This window comes from Rhinatrema bivittatum, chromosome 10, assembly GCF_901001135.1.
Source record: "Rhinatrema bivittatum chromosome 10, aRhiBiv1.1, whole genome shotgun sequence".
NCBI lineage: Eukaryota > Metazoa > Chordata > Amphibia > Gymnophiona > Rhinatrematidae > Rhinatrema > Rhinatrema bivittatum.
Genome location: NC_042624.1, coordinates 14302028 through 14325992, shown reverse-complemented (window position 1 = coordinate 14325992; position 23965 = coordinate 14302028). Strand labels below are relative to the sequence as shown.

Here is a 23965-nt window from a genome sequence, read left to right as displayed (position 1 = left end):
AATACGGCCCGAGTGCAGAAGGTCGCTCCTGGACCCCCGCTGGACTTTTGGCAAGTCTTGTGGGGGTCAGGAGGCCCCCCCAAGCTGGCCAAAAGTCCCTGGGGGTCCAGCGGGGGTCCGGGAGTGATCTCCTGCACTCGTGGCGTCGGGTGACAGGAACCAAAATGGCGCCGGCGCTACCTTTGCCCTGTCATTTGGTAAGGGCAAAGGGCCACCGGCGCCATTTCTATTAATGCAGCCGTGGCCCGAGAGCGGGAGATTGCGCCGGGACCCCCCCACTGGACCCCAGTTAATTTAAAACATTTTGGGGGGGGTTCTGGAGGTGGGGGATTTGTTTTAAAGGGTCGGGGTGGGTTTTAGGGTTGTTTTGGTGTGCCGGTTTTCCTGCCCTCCCCCGATTTATGATTTTTTATGATTTTTTAACAAAAAAAACATGACGATCAGATTTCCCTCCCCCCCCCAGCCAAAATCGATCGTTAAGACGATCGATCACATGATTCACATCCCTAGTCTTGATGCATTGGGATACTGTTCTTTCTCCTAATGATGCCTGCCCATAAAAATTGATAAGAAACAATTAGAAAACCCCAATGTTGCTTCCCCCATTGACCTCAATAGGAAATGAGTTAAATAAAACAAACAAAAAATATTTGCATCTGAAATGAACCAGATAAATGATTGCTGCCTATGAAATGAATAATCAAACTGAAACACCCTACAATTAGATAGAAAGAAGCTACTAATGGGCTCAGAAAAGTCAGGGAATTGGAAACGTGTTTGTCCATTGCAAATCTCAAAAACAGTAACTTTCAAATCGGTGCACAGGCACACGGTTGCACACATGAGTTTGCCCACACCCAGGGAGGCTGTTATTTTAATATTTGTGCATGTATATGCGCACATGTTATAAAACAGCTTGGCCGTACGCACATGTCCACCAAATTTTAAGTGGATGTGTGCATGTGCACGAAATTTCCCACTTATACTGCATAAATCGGGAAATTTTAAAAGAAGCGCATGCTGACACCATTCCCAGTTTAAGCAGTTCATTCCCAGTTCACCCTAGTTGAACAGCCATCACTCCCCGCAGTGAACTTCAACCCCAAAACCCCACAGATCAGCCTAGTTTTCTTTATTATTTAACTTACACCTCCTCCGTAGCAGAAGTAAAGTTACGCAGCAAGGGGCTTCGGCTCATGCTGGATCGTGTAAAAATGTATGCGCATATCTCAGGTTCACGCCCCAAAATGCCCATGCCCAACCTAAACCATGCCCTTCCCCTTTTTGAAAACTTTTGAGATGTACACACTGCGGGAGATATGTGCATATTTTGATGGCTTTTAAAATTCATTCGGGGCATGCGAGCCTGACTTATTCATGCATTCCCTGTTTAATGCAGGCATTGGGCTTTCAAAATTCACCTTTTATTTGGCATCAGATATCAGAAACATTTTAAAGGTGCACCAGTACATTATTCAAAAACTGAACTGCTTTCAGAAAAAAAAATATTGCAGCATTCGCCTGGGAACACAATAACAGAAACAGATTAGTTCCATCTGCTTTAGAACAAGAAAATAGTGATTATAGCAATGAGACTCATAGGCACTACACATGTTGTAAATGCAACCCATATCCTTAGGCTATAATGACCAATCGATATCCTGCTTCAGTTACAAAATACTACTTGATGCACTCTCCTAATTGAATTTTGAACAATGTGGCTGCACATCTACAGTCCATGTATAAGAGAAAATGAAGAACCAGATTATTAGAGCATAATGGCTGCATTAAAGCAGTACAGCTGAAGCACCCATTGTTGATTATTGCATGGAATTCAGTCGCAAACTTGAAGATTTGAAATTCTGCATTCTGAGAATGGTCAAATTGTCATGTCATGGAAGATATTTGGGTTCTGTAGAACCTTTTTATATTTCTATCAATTCATTCTGGTCTGTTTCAAATTGATGTTAGCATATTATTTTCCATTTAAGAAGAACAGAAGAAGCTGTGATACTGGGTCATACAGAGGGTCTATCAAGCCCAGCATCCTGTTTCCAATAGTTGCCATTCAGGTTACAAGTACCTGCCAAGTACAAATGGTATACCGGGAAAAAAAAATTAATTTTAGTTTCTTGGTTCATTTTCGGGATGGTTTTTTCCCATGAATTTTGGTTCATGGAATGTTTGATTCATTTGATTTGAAAAAAAAAAAAAGGAAAACATTAAAAAGAAAAAAACCCCCAAAAACCAATTGAAAAATAAAAACAGGGCCTCCACAAATCTCCCATCCTGCTCCCCCATCCCCCCCCCCCAGGAAAATTCAGGAACCAGAACCCGCCCCCCCCCCCCCCCACGCCCAGTTCCCACAGCCAGTCCGGTCGGGATCCACCACCGGTGAGGTCTAGGCCCAGGTAGAAGCCCCAGCCTTGTGTAAGCCAAGGCTGTGGTAGGTTGCCATGACTTTTGCATTGGCCTATGCAAGGCTGATGCCTCATCCTCAGCCAGAGACTCAGCTACAACCCATACCCAGACCTGATGCCAGGACCTTGACCCGGACCCAGGCCTGATGCTGGAACCTTGAACTGGATCCAGGCCCACTACCAGAGCCCAGCCCGGAGGCTGAGGTTCCAGCCTGGGCCAGGGCTCTGATGTCCAGTTGTTGGAACCCGGTTGGGTCATGATGTCGGGCCTGGGTCCAGTTTGAGGCTCAGGTGTCAGAACCTGACCTATGAGCCAGGCCACAGCACTGGGCCAACGGCCTGGGCTTGACCTAGGCCTCGGCCTAGGTGTCAAGACATGGCCTTGCCATCGTATACCCGATGGATCAGGTGATTGTTCCCAAGGAGGCACAAGTCTCAGCCATAGCACCGGCATCAACTTGGACATTGGCATAGACTCTGCCATCATGCTAGGAACTAGACCATGACCCCTGCTTTGGGCCTTATCCTATGTCCTAGGCAAGATTGCAGCTTCAGGCCTAGGTCTAGGCCTTAGTCGAGGCACCGACATTCCTCTTGGGCGTAGGCCACAGCACCTGCTTTGGGCCTTGGCCTTTGCTCTAAGCAAGGATCCAGCCTCAAGCTTAGACTTAGGCCCAAAGCATTCTTTTCAATGAATGCAACAAATAAGGTTCATTTCATTCGAGGGGGCCCCCTCGAATGAAATGTTTAGATACTGGCTAGGGATGTGCATTTGAAACAAATGCACATCCCTAGCCAGTATCTAAACATTAAATATTTCCCATGTTACTGATGCCAATAATAAGCAGCGGCTATTTCTAATAGCCTGATTTTAAAAACCCGGTGTGTGTTAAACCGGGAGATATGTACGTGGCCAGGCTGCATGCAAGCTGTGGGGATTTTCAAAGGCCTGCAGCCATGCACATATCTCTTGGTATGTGCCGAAGAACCGGATTACAAAAAAGGGGTGGGCTGGGGATGGGGCATGGGCAGGCTGGGACAGCACCATTAGGCACTGTCCCAATGAAGCGCACACCGGCAGCTGGCCCACCTGCGCAACCTGCCACTGCTCTGGATAGCAGTTAAGTATTAAAACAAAAAAAACCACAAGTTAGTTAGTGGGGTTTTAGGGGTCGGGAAAGATAGGGGAAAAGCAAGGCAGTTAGCTAGGGGTTTAGGAAGTTCCCTCCCAGACTGCTCCTTTATTGGAGCGGACTGGGAGGAAATTGGGGAAAGGGCCTATCTTGTTGCCATGCGCAACTTATAAAATGTCTCCCTCTTATACATGCGAGTCGGCACTCGCATATGCATGTTTTAAAATCGTCGTTACTATATGCGAGCACCGGGAACTGCATGCAGCTTTTAAAATTTACCTTTTATGTTTGATACCTATTTCACCCTAAGTTTTAAGCTGAAAATTCAACAACATTTAGGGGCCTAAAATGTATAATCCTCAATTTAGGGACTCAGTCCTAGTAAATTTTCAAAAAGGCCAATGCAGAATTCAAACTCCAAAGTTAGTAGACTAAATTCTTTAAAAATCGACCTCTAGTAGTCTAAATTTAAGAAGTCAGCCCCTTCAAAAGGATGAATTTAGGAGACTAATTAGCAAAATTAAGCAGTTAACCTTTTAAGAATTTACCTCAGTATATTGTGCAGGACAGCAGCATAAAATTATACCGCTATGAGTTTGCATGTGCAATCTGAATATCTTATGCAAAATGGACATAGAAAGATTTAAAAATTAAAATAAAATAGTATACTTACCAATACATTGAGGAGGTGATGACCATTGTCCCCCAATACAGGTTATTTCATTTGATGTTCCTGATTTTATATTGTAACCATTGTCACATCTGTATGCCACTATATCTTCATCAGTGTAGCTGGACTTTAATTTTGTGGCAAATTTCCCATTTCTTATAGTGGATGGCTTCGAACAGTATTGTACTTCTATTTAAAACATGAAATAACAGCAAAATAATTTCAAAATTATCCCTTAATTTAATGTGAACACCCTTTGATCACCACTAAAAAGGCACACATTCTAGTACTGTGCATGGGGTCCATAATTCTGGGGGCTGGAGCTAGACGGTGGGGGAAAGAGTGGGAATATAAGACAAGCTACAATGTTTGAGTAAACAGAATACACATAAATGATGAAGAGGACATGAGATATACAAAGGGGATGTAGAGGACTTTTTCTATTGGTGGACTTCCCTGATTATCTATGGATATGAACTTTTCTATGGCCTTGTACTAAATAAATATAAGTATTAACAAATCTCTTGGAATTGATTGTCACTTGTATTTATACTTGATATGCTTATAGCACAGAGACAGGCACCAAAGCGACATCAGCATGGCACTGGTCTCAGGGCTGGTTGGTGCATTTTCTTGTACAACCATATGTTTATAAGGCCTGAGACCACTGCCATGCTACTATCACTCTGACAATGGTCTGAGTGACATTTTTAAATAGATGTGATGGGGCAAGAGTGAGTGGGAATTGCTTCTGTTCTTTCTCCTTCCAGGACTACAATGAAAGGAGTAAGTAGGCACTCTGGAAGTTCCTGGCCACAGTTCATTCTGTGAGTGGGAAGGGGTCAGTGAAGCCTAAGGAAGGCCCAGCTAGGTTTGGCTCTGCCCAGCCTGGTAGCCTTATGCCTCTGAATCTTGGCGAGGTTGGAAAGAATTGTTAGGCCCCGAGCATGCCCTGGGAAGTGATGGTGGGGGTTCATAAGGACTCATTTGTTTTATTTTAATGTTTATTTTGGTTTTGGCAAATTAATTAAATCAAAATAACCATTAAATAGAAAAAAAGAATCCAAAATAAAAATAATTTGTCTGGACATCCCTAGTAATATTTAGTAGGTGGTATGCTTTGACCACTGCTGGTCTACTCAATAATTTCCTCAAAAAAATAAAGTACTCTATTTTTATTTTTGTTTCTAATACAGTATATAAAATCGTTAATGCCAATCTACTAGTTTGCTGATACCTTCTATTTGAACTTTTGTGTGTTAACAGTGGTGTAATATTATGTAATTTGTGTTGTATACTTTGTCTTTTGTTATGACCATTTGATTGTGTTACAAAGCAAGGCACTTTTTTTGTATAGTGCATGTATCACAGCACATACACATATGTTTGGTTGGTGACCTTGCGTAAGATCTGCTTAGCATGATGTTATTGATTATAGCAAACTATATTTACATTTTAAATAGATAAGTAGATGCATCTGAAGTTATACCTTTATTTTATAAACTGTATAGCTGAAGCCGCATAGTTTATAACATACCATGTATCACCTCCCCGAAAGTGCTCACGCAGGCGTGAATTTCCAAAACACTTATGCTCATAAAATCAGCCTATATATTCAGCATAAGTAGCCTGTATTCATGTACACACCATTTTGTAAACATCACTAATATGTGTGTAGTTTTGATTTTGCACCTACAAAAAAAGGGGAAATCTAGCAGCATTCAAGGACTTACGTGAGTACATTTGACAACTTATTTATGTACTTTAATATTGCTAATTATCTCGTGTAACTGATATCAAGCTTGTCTATTGTCTACTATTGGTTGGGTGGAAAGTCTGAGTGACTTGGGGGGGAGTTCAGGGTGAAGAACTAGGAGGGTCTTCATGACTTGAAGAAGGAGAACTGGTGGAGGTATCAGCAAACTGGTGATTTCAATAATGCACACATTTTACAATACACTGACTTGTGCATGTAAATCAGGATTTTACATGAGTAAGCCATAATTTTTTTCACGTGTAAAATATATGTGCAAATGTTTATAAATTAGGTAGTAAATGTTCAAGAGTTCAATGTGTTGAAGTACACGCTTCCAATGTATTGCTTATAATCATGTGTAAGCAAACATTAGCAAGTATGTTGGGGTAGGCATACGTGTATTTCATAATCTGCGCTTACCTGATATGAGCAAGGTAAAAAATACTTTAATAGATCTCCACATGGCCATTTGCACATGTATAAGGAGCCATGCAGAGTTGTTTGAAAGTTATTGTCATATGTTACAGTACACACATTTAGGTGAATTTTAAAAGCCCAAGGCACACAAAAACAAGGAGATACTTCAATATGTCAGGCCGGCGTGTGCCAAATGAATTTTAAATGCCGCTCGAGTACATGCATATCTCCCAGTGCACACAAAAGGAAAAGTCCAAAAACTGGCAGGGTATAGGTGTGGTCTGGTTGGGGTATGGGAATTCCTGGATTTATAAATGAAACCAGTGCATAAAAATGTATGCGCACATTGTACCCTATGGTCCCTCTACCGCACAAATTAACTTCTGCTATGGATGGTGTATAAATCCTAAAACTAAAAAATAGAGGCATGTCAGCAGGGTTTTAAGGGTGAAGGTTAAGAGGGGAAAAGGAAGGCTATTTAAATAGGTGGATTAGTCCTATCCCTTACCTGGGAAAAATGGGAATGAAGTGGTTTCACAGGTAATTGTGTCAGCGTGCATTTCAAAGTCCCCTCACTCGGTAGAGGTGGCATTTGCATGCAAATGTGCATGTCCATATAAAATCGTATATACATGTACAAGCATTCAGCCTATTTTATATCATGCATACATATATGTGAGTATATTATAAAATGGTTGCATCTCTGGACATGAGCAGGCATACACACATACATGTGTACCTGTGCACCAGTATTAAAGTTACCATTATAGACAGTAACTTTCAAAGGGTTACGCAATCGCACATTGATGTGTGTATGTCTGCACTTGCCCAGGGATGTGGCGATTTTATAACATATGTACAAATACGTACGTCAGCAAGTAGCTCATTTAAAAGAAAGTGCATAGTTAAGCTCTGGAATTCATTGCCAGAGGATGTGGTTACAGCAGTTAGTTTAACTGGTTTAAAAAAAGGTTTGGGTAAGTTCATAGAGGATAAATCCATAAACTACTATTACAGCAATTGTCGCATGTGAATTATCTAATGTTTGGGTACTGTTATAATTAATGAGGTTTGAATGGACCCTTGGACACTGTGGCAGCTGACCATGCCCACGGGGGGAAGTCCTGTGAGGGGCCACAGGTCAGGCTCAGCTCTGGACACACAAACACAGATTATATCTTTATTTAGACAGTTTGAGAAGCCACAAGAGGTGGCAGTAGTGAGTAGAAGATGTAGCTCGGCTGGGCTAGTATTCCCCAGGACGCTGGAACAGCGGTTCCTCCGGTAGCAGTGCTGTAGTGGAGAGAACTGGATAATGAGTACAATAGAACATTCACAGAGTCTCAGATTTGAAAAAGCCCCGAGATAGGGAGAGCTGGCCCTCAAGAAGCGAGTACCAGATCCCTGGGAGCAGAGAGACTTGTTGGCAAAGTACTCACACAGCGGTTCCACGTAGGAGATGGCACTGGCGCTGGAACAGAGGCAGGCCCTCGAGGAGTGAGTACCTGGTTCCAGGGAGACGGCTCTGAGGAGTAGATGATAGTAGTACTCACTGATGGTGTCTGTAGCGAATTCTTCCAAGTAGAAGAGGAGATAGATGCAGGCAGCGAGTCAGGGAACATGGGCCCTCAAGGAGCGAGCACCAGTTACCTGATAGCGACCTGAAAGAAGCAAATGAGGCCCCTGAGGAGCGGGTACCCTGTTAGCAGAAAGAGTCCAATGGAAGTTGGAGAGGCAGAGTAGCTGGGTACGGAGAGTGAATCCCATCCGTAAGAATCACCCTTGCTAACTCAACGGCTAGTAATAAACTGTAGGCTTAAATATCCGGGCAACGTGACATCATCATAGGGGGACACCCCTGAGGAATGCGCCAATGAGGAAATAAGAATGAAGGCCGCGCGACGCATGCCCCTTAAGGTACCTGTAGAACATGGCGGGAGGCAGTGCCCAAGCCAGTCCGGGGACGCGGGAGAGGACGGCAGGCGGACACCGCGGCAGCCAGGCGTCCATGAAGAGCAGCAGGAGAAGCAAAAAAGGAAAGGTAGGTGGAGTGAAGCTGTCAGGAAGTGATGGTTGCAACAGTACCCCCCTTCAAAGGGCGGTCTCCTCTGCGGGTACCAGGTTTTGGTTTCCAAGGATGCAAGAGATGAAACTGATGGAGCATCTCTTTGTCAAGGATATTAGCCAGAGGCTCCCAAGAATTTTCTTCGGGGCCAAAACCTTCCCATGAAAGAAGGTATTCCCAAGTCTTGCCTCATCTTCGGATATCAAGGACGGCTTCGACCTTGTATTCTAGGTCATCTTTTGCATTGATGGGAGATGGTTTCTGAGATTTGGAAGATAACTCACTGAGAATGAGGGGTTTCAAAAGTGAAACATGGAAAGCGTTCTGGAGGTTTAATCCAGGTGGTAGCTTCAGACTGTAAGTAATGTTGCCAAGACATCGGAGGATTGGAAATGGTCCAACGTAGCGAGGAGCAAATCAAGTGGAGGGTAACTTCAGTCTAAGGTGCTTAGTGGATAGCCAGACTTTGTCACCAGGTTGAAAGACAAGCGCCTTGGAATGGTGAGCATCATAAAATCTTTTAGCCGATTACTTGCTTTGAGTAGCATTTCTTTCATCTGAGTCTATAATTGATGGATATCATCAGCAGTGGATTGAGCTGCTGGGGACGTCACTGAGAGCTTCAGTGGAAGTGGCGGTGATGGTAAACATCCATATACTGCTTCAAAAGATGTTGATCCAGTGGATGATGCTGGATGAGAATAAATGGTGAATTCAGCCCATGGTAACAGTTCGGCCCAGTTATTCTGATGGCAACTCACATAGGCCCGAATGAACTGTTTCAGGGTCCTATTCCTCCATTCTGTTTGGCCATTTGATTGAGGATGATAGGCTGATGTATAATCTAGAGAGATGTCAAAAAGCTTGCACAAAGCCTTCCAGAATCTTGCTGTGAACTGTGATCCTCGATCCGAGACTATGTGCTTTGGTAGGCCGTGAAGGCGAAAGATGTGGGTTATGAAGAGCTTCGCAAGCTCCAAGGCTGAAGGTAAGCCAGGCAGCGCCACAAAATGGGCCATCTTGCTGAAGTGGTCGACTGTGACCCAAATGGTATTCATACCTCCAGAGAGGGGAAGATCAACTACAAGGTCAGTAGCAATATGCTTCCAGGGCTGTTCCGGAGCTGGAAGCGGTTGCAGCAATCCCCACGGTTGGCCAGAAGTAGGTTTGTACTTGTCACAGTTGGCACAAGATGCCACATAGGAGAGTGTATCTTCCTTGATAGTTGGCCACCAATAATATTTCTGTAGCTTCAGCAGGGCACGGCGTTGACCAGGATGGCCAGCCAGCTTGGAATCGTGAGCCTAATAGAGCACTTTCTTCCTGAGGTGTTTAGGCACAATGGTTTTACCAGTTGGCACAGTATGAGTAGCCGCCAAGACGTCTTTCTTCGTGTCGTTAATATGCTGAGGTTCTTTTGGAACATCCTCTGAGAGAATAGGAGCGTGACAGGGCATCAGCTCTGGTATTCTTGTCTCTGGGGCGATATTTGAGCACAAAGACAAAACGGTTAAAAAATAAGGACCATCTGGCTTGTCTATGGTTAAGACGTTGTGCATGGCGGAGATACTCTAGATTCTTATGGTCCGTAAACACAGTAATTTGATGTTGAGCGCTTTCAAGCCAAGGCCGCCATTCCTCAAATGCCTACTTAATAGCCAGGAGCTCTTTATTTCCAATCCCATAGTTCTTCTCTGCCGGAGAGAAATGTCGCGAGAAGAAGGAGCAGGGACGTAAGAATTTGGAGTCTACTGTTTGGCTCAATACAGCCCCCACACTGATATCAGAAGCATCAACCTCTATGATGAATAGCTTGTTGGGGTCTGGATGAAGCAGGCATGGTTCAGTAGAAAAAGCAGTCTTTAAATCCTCGAATGCGGAGATGGCCTCCGCAGACCATTTAGAAGCATTGGCCCATTTCTGGGTCATTGCAGTTAAGGGCACAGTTAAAGAAGAGTAATTCTTTATAAACCCCAAAAATTGTTTCAGAGCCTTCAGGCTGGTAAGATGGGACCGATATTTAATACTCTCTAATTTTTGGGGAGCCATCTGGAAGCCATCTTTAGACACAATAGCCAAGAAAAGGCACAGTGTCCTTATGGAATTCACACTTGGATAGATTGGCATAGAGCCGATGTTCTCGAAGTCTTCGTAGTACTTGCTTGACATTCTCTAGATGAGTAGACAAGTCCTGAGAAAATATCAGGATGTCATCTAGGTATACTCTGACACTCTTGTACAACAGTTCCTGCAGGATGTCGTTCATCATGTTCTGGAACACAGTGGGTGCGTTGCGAAGGCCAAAGGGCATTACTAAGTACTCGAAATGATCATCTCAAGTGTTGAAGGCTGTTTTCCATTCGTCGCCACTGCGAATGCGAGCTAAGTTATAGGCTCCCTCAAGGTCAAATTTCGAGAATATTTTGGCACCTTGAAGCTGGTCGAACAGCTCTGAGATTAAAAGCAGGGGATATCGGTCTTTGATCGTGATCTTGTTCAGACCTAGATAGTCGATACAAGGACATAAGGTACCTTCCTTCTTCCCCACGAAGAAGAAACCTGCGCCGGCTGGAGACTTTGATGGTCTAATGAATCCTTTCTGTAAATTCTCCTCAATGTACTCAGACATAGCCTTAATCTGTATTACAGAGAGTGGATAGACACTTCCTTTAGGAGGTTCAGTGTTTGGTTTCAGCATTATGGCACAGTCGTAAGATCTATGTGGAGGAAAGATGTCAGCAGCTTATTTGGAGAACACATCACAGAATGATGCATATTGAGGTGGCAGTCCTGACATCACTGGAGTTGTAGGCATGCAGAGGACAGGAGAAACCTCCTTAAGGCAATTGCCATGACAACCTGGGCCCCAGCTGGAGAGTTCCAAGTCGGCCCAGTCGAATTGAGGCTGATGCAACTGCAAACAGGGTAACCCCAGAACGATAGGGTGCATAGCCTTTTCTAACACAAAGAAGGGAATTATCTCAGTATGGAGGGCTCCGGTGTGGAGGGTTACCGGTTCAGTGTGACAGGTCACGTCACCCGGTAAAGGCTCTCCATGGATAGATAAGAGCAGTGGAACTTTGAAAGTGACAAGGGGAATCCACAAATGTTCCACTAGGCGTCGAAGTATAAAGTTGCCTCCTGCCCCTGAATCCACCAGGGCAAGAGTTTGAAATTTGGATGGTCCGCAGATCAGGGAGAATGGTAGAGCGGAGGAGAGGGCGTAGTAAGGCCTAAGAACAGTCCTCCTGCAGGACTTAGGCCCATCCATTTTCTAGACGAATTAGGCATGTTGGAACATCATGACCAGCTTGTCCACAGTACATACCCAGGCCATACCTCTTCCAAAGTCTTCTCTCTTTTGAAGTCAGGTGACTGTGACCAAATTGCATCGGTTCCACTCCACTGGCAACGGGTATTGCTGGAACCATCCGAAGTGCAGGTTTAGCGTGAACATCCTTCTGAACCGGTCCTTTACTAGGCTTGAGTTCTTTCACCTTATCACGAAGCCAGTGGTCAATTCTAGTAGCCAAAGCCACTAGTTCATCCAGCGAGTCAGGTGTCTCAGAGCGGCCAGCTCGTCTTTCATGGAGAGTGGAGAGCAAGCACTCACATTATTGGGAGAAGTAACTCTAAGTCCCGGGGCTCCCAATACACCGACCCCACCAAAGAGTATTACGTCAGACAATGAGCCAGGCCTGTTTCAGAGACGGAAGGCGTCCATGGAATCAAGCCCGATCGAGGAGGTGAAAAGTCTATTGACTGTAATACAAGAAGAAGTAAGAGGGAATGATCCCCTTACTGATAAAGGGGGCCTCTGTCCATTAAGTGACAGAGAGACAACCGGTATAAGAACTGTACCGGCTGACGGACTGGGAATTTCTTCCTCACCAGATGGCTTAGATATCTCTGAAGAAGAGGGTTTTCAGACATTTGGGATCTCAGCAATAGAGTCTTGAACTCTATTGCAAAATCAGCCAGTGGTTGGTTGCCTTGCTTCAGGTCCACCAGAGCAGAACCAGCAACAGTCACTTGAGCAGGATCATCAAAAATGGATTTAAACAGGGAGAGAGAGAGGAGAGAGACCGGAGGGTCGAGCCACTTACCAGCACCGGAGAGAGTCCCCGGGACATTCGTATCGGGACTTAATTCAATCTCTACAAACAGCTCTGAGGAGGGTTTCAGGGCGTCCTCCTGGTGACGTCATCGGATCACGCCGCCGCTACTTAAACGAGCGGCAGACGGCGCTTTGTGCCGTCGGCGCGTGGTGCCTAAGCCGCACGCTCCGTAAGGGGCGCGCGGCTTTGGCCGGCTTAGGCCGGCGAAGGCGAGGAGGCGAGAACCCCTGGTCCATTCTCTACACACTGAGGTATTTACATCAACTCTCCGTCTCTCTTTCCTTAAATTTTGGATCAGATTATATAAGGGAATAGATATTCTGGCTAGATTTATTTTTGTTATATGACTTTTGATCCGGAGTGAGTGGACTTCAATTAAGAAATGCCACACACTAAACGGAAGGGGAAGGTAAGGCAGGATGCCTCGACCCCAGCTCGGCCTACACCCATTCAAACTACGTTGCCAGGATTCTATCCTAAAACAGGCAAAGAAACCCCGGAGAATCCTGCTATAATGGAGAGTGGAGAGCAAGCACTCACATTATTGGGAGAAGTGACTCTAAGTCCCGGGGCTCCCAATACACCGACCCCACCAAAGAGTATTACGTCAGACAATGAGCCAGGCCTGTTTCAGAGACGGAAGGCGTCCATGGAATCAAGCCCGATCGAGGAGGTGAAAAGTCTATTGACTGTAATACAAGAAGAAGTAAGAGGGAATGATCCCCTTACTGATAAAGGGGGCCTCTGTCCATTAAGTGACAGAGAGACAACCGGTATAAGAACTGTACCGGCTGACGGACTGGGAATTTCTTCCTCACCAGATGGCTTAGATATCTCTGAGAATTCCAATGTTAAGCTCGTACAAAATGAGAGGGATTCATTTAGAAGAGATCCTGAAAATGTTACATTGGAAATGATATGGAAAGCAGTAAATGTAATCCATAAGGATATTGGGAGGTTAAATTTAAATGTTAGTGATATGCAAAAAGTAATATCTAATATGAATCCATCGGTAGTAAATAATGAATTAGTAATTAAAAAAGTAGAGCAAGAAATATCCCAGCTGAAACAGACCCAGGCAACTATCATACAGGGCGAAACAATCCTCTCCAAAAAAGTAGAAATGATAGAAAATAGCATTCGACAAGTAAATTTGCGAATGGTCAATTTTCCTAAGTGTAGGATGACCTCCCCAAAAGAACAGTTGAAAAACTATTTCCAGGAGATTCTATTATTTTCTCCTGAGAAAATTCCAAAAATAGTAAGTGCTTATTTTATTAATTGGAAAAATATTGAGGTAACTACAGATCAGGTGGAAACAACTTTGAATGTTACAGCATTGATAGAGGCGTCTTTTAGTGCTCAAGTTGAAAGGAGGGGTACTTTATTGGTAAAATTTTCCCAATTATTAGAAAGGGAAAAAATATTTAAAAAATTTTTGGAAAAAAGGTCCTCCTTATATCTAGGCCAAAAGAATTGGGTATACCCTGATGTTGCTAGGGAAACTCAGCTGCGAAGAAAATTTTTTTTGATATTAGCTAACCAGGCGAGAACATTTGGAATTAACATTGCTGTAAGATTTCCATGTAAAGTAGTGATGTACGTTGAAGGTAAGAAATATATTTACTATGAGCCAGAACATCTTGAGAATTTCTTAGAAGAATATCGTAGTCACAAGAGGGAAGATCAGTCCTAGTCCTAAAGAAATTGGGTTTATGGTTAGGCCTGTAAATACCCTTATATTTAATTCCCTTAGGAATGTTTAATATTTTTTTTTATATTCTTGCTTATGATCTCTCCCTGAAGTATTTTGTTTAGTACATTGGAAACAAGGAAGGAAGAAGTTTAAATGGTTTAAAATGATGAATGTAATGATGGAATTTAATTTCTTGTTTGATGTTCAATTGTATTATTGAATTATATAATTTGAAACAGAAATAAATAAAAAAAAAATGGATTTAAACAAATCCAAAAATCCATCAATATCCTGCAGAATTGGATCCTTATGTTCCCACAGCATTGAGGCCCAAGACAAGGCCCTTCCATCAAGATAAGATAGAATATAAGTAGTCTTGGCGTAGGCTGTGGGGAAGTGAGAAGGCTTTAATGCAAAATGCATGCAGCACTGATTTATTTATTTATTTTTAACTTTTATATACCGACATTCCTGTATAGTATACAAATCACACCGGTTTACAATGAAACAATAACATCGCATGAGAGCATTACATGGAACAAATAAGATTGCGTGAACTTTGAACAAAAAACATCGCACATGTGCGTAACATTGAAAATAAAAGGTAGACGAAATAAAACAAGGGAAAAACAAGTAACTAGATAGGGTGTGGGCTTGAAGTAATCTGTAGAGCTATGTGATTTTACTCAAAATGATTAATGATACTTAGTCAAAAACTTGAAAACTTGAAATACTTAATAAAACCTCTAGTTCTTTGAATCTCCAGAGAAATGAACTGGAGCAGCCAGAGGTACTGTAGTCTTTATAGTTACTTCAGGTAACTGACCTTCATTACTGGAAGTAGCACATTGATTCTTCTGTGCGTGCAGCTGATGGAACGCAGAAGTGAGTTTCTCCAATGCGTCTTGTTGTTCAGCAATGCGCAGGGCCAGGCCCGGAATGATCTGCAGGGCATTGAGCTGTGCCAGATCCATGGAGTTAGCAATCTGTTATAATTATTGAGGTTTGGGTGGACTCTTGGACACCTTGGCAGCTGACCATGCCATGGGGGGAAGTCCCGTGAGGGGCCACAAGTCAGGCTCAGCTCTGGACACACAAACACAGATTATATCTTTATTTAGTCAGTTTTAGAAGCCACCAGAGGTGGCAGTAGTGAGTAGAAGATGTAGCCCGGCTGGACTAGTATTCCCCAGGGCGCTGGAACAACGGTTCCTCTGGTAGCAGTGTTACAGCGGAGAGAACTGAGATAATGAGTACAATAGAACATTCACAGAGTCCCAGATATGGAGAAGCTCCGAGATAGGGAGAGCTGGCCCTCGAGGAGCGAGTACCAGATCCCTGGGAGCAGAGAGACTCATTGGCAAAGTACTCACACAGCGGTTCCACGTAGGAGATGGCACTGGCGCTGGAACAGAGGCAGGCCCTCGAGGAGCGAGTACCTGGTTCCAGGGAGACGGCTCTGAGGAGTAGATGATAGTAGTACTCACTGATGGTGTCTGTAGCGAATTCTTCCAAGTAGAAGAGGAGATAGATGCAGGCAGCGAGTCAGGGAACATGGGCCCTCGAGGAGCGAGTACCGGTTACCTGATAGCAACCTGAAAGAAGCAAAAGAGGCCCCCAAGGAGGGAGTACCCCGCTAGCAGAAAGAGTCCAATAGAAGTTGGAGAGGCAGAGTAGCTGGGTATGGAGAGCGAATCCCATCTGTAAGAATCACCCTTGCTAACTCAACAGCTAGCAATAAACTGTAGGCTTAAATATTCGGGCAGCATGATGTCATCACAGGGGGACACCCCTTTGGAACGCGCCAATGAAGAAATAAGAATGAGGGCTGCGTTGCGCGCGCGCCTTAAGGTACCTGTAGAACATGGTGGGAGGCAGCGCCCAAGTGGGTACGAGGACGCGGGAGAGGATGGCAGGCACCCGCCGCGGCAGTCAGGCGTCCGTGAAGAGCAGAAGGAGCCACAAAAATGGAAAGGTAGGCGGAGTGAAGCCGTCGTAAATTGACGGTTGCAACAAGTACGTGCCAGGTACTTGTGACTTGGATTGGCCACTGCTGGAAACGATACCGGGCCTGAATGACCCTTGTTTTGACCCAGTATGGCATTTCTTATGTTCTTATTTTTTGAAAGAGTAAATAACCGATTTATATTTACTGGATCTATTCTACTCCTGATTTTATAAACCTCTTTCAAATTCCCCTCAGCCATCTTTTCTCCAAGCTGAACAGATGTGCAGAGACATTTTCATTTTGGTTCATTTATTTGTTTTTTTAGGTCTTCTCATTTCAAACACAAAAAATCTGTTTATTCATGTTATGATTCATGCCCGCGGAGCTACTCTCCGCGAGCAGGCCTCGCCACCCACCTGGTTTCCCTGGACGCCGCCAGCTTTGTTTGCCGTGGCCCGGAGGCCGTGGCCGCCGACGCCATCTTCTGGCGGCCTTCACTGCCTCCGGGGTGCCACCCTCGCGGCAGGAAGCCGCCGCCCTGAATCCTCTAAGCGGCAGGGATAGCCCGCTGCCGCTCCGATATCTTCATGTGGCCGGGGGGGTCGCTCTGAAGCCTGCCTCTGTGACGGGGAGCCACCGCCGGCCTGTCTTCGTGGCGATCCTCGGGTCCTCCTCAGATGGCAGGAGGCCATCCTGTGGCCTGCCTGCTCCTCCTTGCTCCTGCACGGCCAGCTGCCACTGTCCGCAGTGCTGCAACTCACCTCTTTTCTTCAGCCTTCCCTTAGGTGCCGGTGCGCGCCTCTTCATGCCATTTAAAGGGCCAACCACAGGAAGTGCTGCTGGCTTCTCCCGATGATGATTTCCTGCTTCAGCCCTATAAAAGGATTCCTCTTCAGTCTCTCGTTGCCTTTGGATCGGGTACCACAGTTGCCTGTATCTTCAGACCGTTCCAGGTCCTCCGTGGTCTTCTCTTGCTTTGATGGCTTCATGTTCAGTATCTTCATGTTCCTTGTTCACAGTTCTGATGTCCGCCTTCGGATCAAGATGTCTTCGTGTTCCTGGTGCCTAATGTTTTGGCTTCATGTTGTTTTGTTCTTGATCCTGATGTCGGTGTTGTCAGATGTTTCCATATTCCAGAGGTCCCTCGTCCAGGCTTCCCGATGTCTTGCTTCCTGATGTTCCAGCTCTTCCTGATGTTTTTCTCCTGTGCTCTTGAGCCTTTTTGTTCTGCCGGCTCTTTGGGTCTCCGGGTGACACGCCTCCGTCATTGGAGTTGCCTGCAGTGGATTCATGTTTTGCCGCACATTTTACTTTCAGAAATTAGCGCCTACGCAAAGGTAGGCGCTAATTTCTTCGGGCACCGGGAAAGTGCACAGAAAAGCAGTAAAAACTGCTTTCCCGGTGCCCGAAGAAAAGCAGTAAAAACTGCTTTTCTTCGGGCACCGGGAAAGTGCACAGAAAAGCAGTAAAAACTGCTTTTCGTTCAGCGGCGGTCCGGAACCCCCGCTGAACGACCTCCTGCAGTCGCCATTTTCCGTACGAAAACGATTCGCGGCAAGAAATCGCTCCCGGAACCCCGCTGGACTCCCAGGAAAATTTTGGCCAGCTTGGGGGGGCCTCCTGACCCCCACAAGACTTGCCAAAAGTCCAGCGGGGGTCCGGAACGACCTCCTCCGTCGAATCGTTTTGGTCTATGGCCGCCGCCATTTTGCGGCGGCCATTTTGAAAAATGGCGCCGGCTGAAGACAACACGATCCTATTGAGGGGGCCGTTCCGGACCGCCGCCGTTCTGGACCACCGCCGGATCCCCAGGTAATTTAAAGCATTTGGGGGGGGTTCGGGAGGGTGGGGGATTTAATTTAAAGGGTCGGGGGTGGGTTTTAGGGGGTTTTAGTGTGCCGGTTTTCCTGCCCTCCCCCTTCCCCCGATTTACGATTTTTTAATGATAAATCGGGGGAATTGGTATTGTATCGTGGCCCTAACGATTTTTTGACGATTTAAAATATATCGGACGATATTTTAAATAGTCAAAAAACGATTCACATCCCTACTGTATTGCGTGCACAGGCGAGTGGCCTGAGCGCGCGCCGGGAGAGCGGACATTCGCCTGCTCTCCCGCGGACTTTACTGAATTGACCCGATTGTGTCTATTGACACATCCAGGCCTAGATACTGCTTTACCCCTTTCTTGGTACCTTGGTATGTTCTCACCACTAATTATGATGTTTTGCTTCTCTCGCAGAATATTGGGCTGTTCATGATACTGCTGGTGCCACTTTGCTCTACCCTTATGCTATGGAGTGCTGTTCCCTCTCATTTGGTGCTTGCTTGCAAATTTAATTAAACTTGGATAGGAACCCCAACAGAGTCCAAATAGGATGCATTGCTTCACCCATTGTCTTGAATGGAAACAAATGAGATGACATAATGAAATGAACTGAGTTTGGGAACTGAAACATACAAAACAAATTTTTAAAAAGCAACAGAAATGAAATAATGAACCAAACCAAAATATTCTGTGCACATTTCTAGTGCCAGCTGACCTCACATTGCTCTTTGCTGCTTATGCAAATTCCAAGTGAGTCAGTGAACAATTTTTGATTCTCCAATAATAAAGAGGGAAAACTTTCTCAAAGCTTTATATGTCGGATTTCTCCCTCCTCCTTTATTGCACATACTTTTCTCAGCCTGTACTACAGGGGGAGACGGGGTGGAGGGAGGATGGGAGGATGGGAAAGGACCCATGTGTACAGAGCTTTCTTTTTGAAAGCTCCTCTTTTCTCTGCTGCACCTGTTTCCTCTGTATCCAGAAAACAGCCCTGTTCTGTGTGGGGGTTTCCTTTTGGAATTGGGTTTGCTAGCCTGGCAGACAATCACAAAATTGACCCTCACAAGATCAAGCACTCTGTCAAAAAGGAAATTTTCATTTATCCTTTCCAGTTTCTTTTTCAAAACCAGCTTTAATCCCCTTCATTCAGACCAGAATGGTCCACTAAAAGGTTTCCTATTGTGCTGAAACTATTCTCTTTCCATTCCATTCAGCTACTGATGAGCACAATTTTCAAAGCCATTTATTTAACAAATTTGATACCTACCTCCCTGATGTAATTAAATCACCAAAGGTGGATTTATGCAGATAAATAGTGATTTATGTTGAAAGAATTTATAGGAGGTATTCCTGGGGGTATGTTTGGGTCCGGGGAGGAAAATAACAGGTGTAGATTGAATTTTCAGCTCTAGTCTGCCTGCATGGAAAGCAGGTGCCAAATCTGTGGATCCTTTGTACATGCAGGAAGTTTCAAAGTGAAAGTAGGCATACATTTCCTCTTTTAATCGTTATGTGCAAATTATATGCAAATTGTTTTCCAATGTAGGAAATTACCATATTAATGTTAAAAACATATGACTTGATATTAAAAACAATGTTTATGTTATTCAGGAAACACAATTGTAAGGGATGGGAACACTGACCAATACACTGTGGTGGCGATGTCCAGGATCCTTTCCTACATTGAATACTTTCAGAACCATGAAGTTTGAACTTTGGTTTACATGTGAAATGGACTGTGCCATTCTCATAGTACTCCTTCTGAAGTGATCCTGGAAGCGTGTTATCCAGTTTAGGTGAACGTGGGCATTTTTCCTTGCTTTCTACAAAAACAGATAATTAAATTGAACAATTAGCATACAATATAATATGGCTTCACCACTTTAACAGCAATTAAATCAATTATGTGATTAATATAACCTGGGATAAGTGATATAATATGATGGATTTTCTCTCTTTGTCTTAATAATATAACTTCAGATTAGATCCAGTGTGATTCATAGAAACATAGAAACGATGGCAGAAAAAGACAGCCCATCCAGTCTGCCCAGCAAGCTCCCACACTTATTTTCCCATACTGATCTGATTCTTTGGAAACAAAAACCTTCTAGCTCTAGTCCAAATCTATCCTAGAGTGATGAATGTTCATCTGATTCAACATTTCCATAAAAAAAATGTTTACTGCTCATTTTAGAAAACATCAGAAACACAACATTTATGTTTGTGGACGTTGCCTTTTCATTATTGCTTGCAAGTTGTAGGTATTGTCTGAGAGCCTATACAGTTTGATATATATGGGTATGACATATATTATATGCTGTATTACATTGTTCTCAATTCCATTTTTTTATTTTATACTATGCTGTGATTTTTATTTCTCCCTGTTTTAAGAAAGTGTTAGGATCCCCAGCCATGCAGGGCCGCGACGAGTTCCCTCACCTGGGCAGGCTGGAGGCCCATTCCAGCTCCCTCCATCGCCACTTCCTGCCGCTGCCCATGGCCTGCTCTTATAGCTCCCCAGACGATGCCGACGCCGAGACCTCAGGGCAGGCCACCTAGGCATGCACATGCGCCAACTCCTGAGATATAAAGGGCCAGCGGCAGGAAAATTCCCCGCGGCCCACGGAGATGATGTCAAGCTGGCAGGTGTTTAAACTAGGGATGTGCACAATTTTTTTTTTCAGTTCATTTTTGGGTCCAGGTTCGGGGTGGACAATTTCGGTCCACTCCCTGAACTCGGAAACTTTTTTTCATTTCGCTTTTGGAAATGGACCGAAAAAACCCCCTGCCCCAACTCTTCAAATTTACTTAATTACAACCCCCCCACGACTTACTGAAAGCCCTGGTAGTCCAGCAGGCGTCTCGGGAACGATCTTCTGTTCTCGGGCCATTGGGCCTGCAAGGAATCAAAATGGTGCCGGCTGTCCATTGCTCCTACCATGTGACAGGGGCCGACCAATGGCACCGGTAGCCCCTGTCACATGGTAAGGGCAAAGGGCTACCAGCGCCATTTTGATTCCTGGCAGGCCCGATGGCCCAAGAGCGGAAGATCACTCACGGGACCCCCGCTGGACTACCAGGGCTTTCAATAAGTCTCAGAATGGGGAGGGGGGGTGTTGTAATTAAGTAAATTTGAAGAGTTCGGTTGGGTTTAGGGTTTTTTTTTTAAATAAATGTGCCCTTCCTTCCCATGCTAACATGAAAATTGATTTTTTTCCAAAGTTCAGGAAAAACTCTGTTTTGGGATTTGAGTCTCCTGAACCAGGACGAATTAGGCAATTTCATTAAAATATAGGTGAATTTCATTGAAATTGCCTAATTCGTTCTAAACGAATGCACATCCCTAATTTAAAACCTGCCTTGCCGCTTCCACCTCACCTCAGCAATGGGTCCTGCTCTTCAGTGGGTGTGAGTTGTCTGCGTTCCTGCTCCCTGCATTCCTGATTCCTGTCTTGCCTTCTGTTCCTGACTCCTGGTTCCAGCGCTCCCGATCCTTGCCTCCGGTACCTGCCTTGCTCCTCTTCCCTTCGGAATGGACTCTCGGCCCTGAACTTCTGCCTGGTAATTTGACTCTGCTTGACTTCCGCCTGCCCTGACCTTCTGCCTGGATCCTCATCTCTACTTGATTGCCACCTGCCCTGATCTTTGGCCTGTTCCTGGTTCTTCTCGTCAGCTACCTTCCTCGACTCTTGATTCTCCCGACGCTGATTCAGCCTCTTGTCTTCTCGTTTCACGCTTGACAGACCCACGTCTAAGTCCTGCTGGCCCCAGTACCCAAGGGCTCAACCTGCAGGGAATGAGGCCTGGTATAGGTGAAGGTCCTGATGGGTCTACCTCCCGATTATGAGGACCAAAGGGGCTGTCCCCTGGGAGTAGCAACAACCTCATCTCAGCTCAAGGGTCCACTTTCCCAACTGAAAGTATGCTCTGGTTAGAGGTGGGAGGGGGAGGCTTGGGGGGGGGGGGTCATCTTAATCTAATGTTGTCATTCATAGAAGGCCATTCTACATGGAATGTTTAGTATATGGTTCTTTTTAGTCCACATACTGCACTGTTGGACTTTATACAATTTTTGATTGCTATTTGGTGATAAGTGTTGGAGAGGTGCAACACTTCATATTTTTCTACTTTGCCTTATGTTATGCCATTTTACACTAGAAGACAAACACACTTTTAGTTGTAAATTGTTTACTGAGAAATGTTCTATAAAGATTACATTGAAAAAAAAAGGGAATAGAACCACAACATAATAGTAAAAATTCAGCAAACTCCATGAAGATGTATTAACCTCACTGCCTGAGAGAAAACATTTATTTTATAAAAAGTGATTGAAAACTATGAAGCTATAATTTCTTAACTACTGTGTTTACAGGTGAACTTATTAAAAGGTTTTGGCATTTGTTTGAATGCTGTGAAACCAGGATAGTCCTTTTGATTGATCTGACCTTCATGACTAAGTTGTTGTTATTGTCTGTGCCCGGCCCGCGCATGTGTTATGGCCGCCAATGGCGGCAAGCCGCGACCAGGACCAGGCACTCAATGGCGCGGCAGACCGCCCCGCTCCCGGTGACTTCTTCAGCGTCGACAGGCTCGTCCCGCAGCGGCTCCTGCTGTTCAACATGGCCGCGGCGTCGGCCAGTTCCCTGCTCGCTCTTGGCTCCACCCCCGCCGAGCTTCTAGGGCCCGCAATTGCTGATCCTTAAAGGGATCTCGACAGGAAATGGAAGAGGACCTTCCTGTGGGCTCCAATGGGGCTTAGACTATTTAAGGCAAGGTCTGGAGCCTCAGACCTTGCCTTGGCTTCTTGGCTCTTGTGCTTGTTCCTGTTCATGGTGCCTGCTTTGTTTCTTCGTGCTTGATCTCTGGACTGGCTGTGGTACCTTCTGGCTCTCGACCCCTGGACTGGCTGCGGAGTATTCTGGCTTTTGATCCCTGGACTGGCTGTGGTACCTTCTGGCTCTCGATCCCTGGACTGGCTGCGGAGTATTCTGGCTCTCGACCCCTGGACTGGCTGCGGAGTACGCTGGCTTTTGACCCCTGAATTGGCTCTGGAGTATTCTTCTGATTTTGTTCACAGAACTGTGTTTATCCCTCACGACCTGCTGGAGGCGCCAGCTTCTGATCTATCGACTTGCTGGAGGCACCAGTTTCTGTTCCTACGACCTGCTGGAGGCGCCAGCTATCTGGATTACACAACCTGCAGGAGGCGCCTGCAGCCAGAGTTTCATCTACCTCCACCAGTGACCCGTGGGATTGGCCTCGCCTTCCGACAGTGGGACTTACGTTCTTCGTCGGACCAAGGGTCCACCTCCCAGCCGTAACAGCATGGGCCTGCTCACCTCACTAGCTCCTCTGCAGATAATAGGTCAGCCTCCCCAGTGGCAGCCACAAGCTCCTCCAGGCCTCGGCATCCCGCAGCGGCGGTCGCCAGGCCTTCCACTGCGCTCCAGGCCTCACGCCGGAGTTTGGAGTCCCCAGTGGTGTTGGCCATGTCCCTATGCGCGCGCATGCGCGCGTGGACTGCCTGGCCTCTTGGAGGGCCAGGGGCAGGTCCAAGTTCCACAGCGCGCCCTGATTGAACGTACGATATAAAGAAGTCCCTGCCTGCACTTCCTTGCCTTGGCAATCGGGTCGGCACTGTAAGTGTACTAGTTTGCCTCCGCGTTCACAGTCTTGTTCCAGCATCCTACTGTTCCAGCCTTGTCCAGCGTCCTGTTCCTGCGTCCTTCTGTTTTAGTGTCTTTCTGTCCTGTCTCCCCAGGTAGTACCCTCGGACTGTCTCTCTGGTACTGACCTCGGCCTGCTCCTTGACTATTCTGTTCGCTGCCTGGATCCTGACCTCTGCCTGCCTTGTGACCTCATCTGACCTCTGGAACCTGGCCCCTGCTTCGTCGACTACTCCTTGGATTGATCT

General features: G+C 45.5%; 1 protein-coding gene across 2 annotated transcripts in view; it reads right to left on the bottom strand.

Annotated features, from left to right (window-relative positions):
* CFH (complement factor H) overlaps positions 1-23965 on the bottom strand; it is a 633102-nt gene that overhangs the window by 164358 nt on the left and 444779 nt on the right. For both annotated transcript variants that reach the window (XM_029617534.1, XM_029617535.1), the window contains 2 exons: positions 19695-19874; positions 4227-4412 (listed from right to left, as the gene is read on the bottom strand). In XM_029617534.1, coding sequence (XP_029473394.1) covers positions 4227-4412; positions 19695-19874 — 366 coding nt within the window. The remainder of the gene's footprint in view (positions 1-4226; positions 4413-19694; positions 19875-23965) is intronic.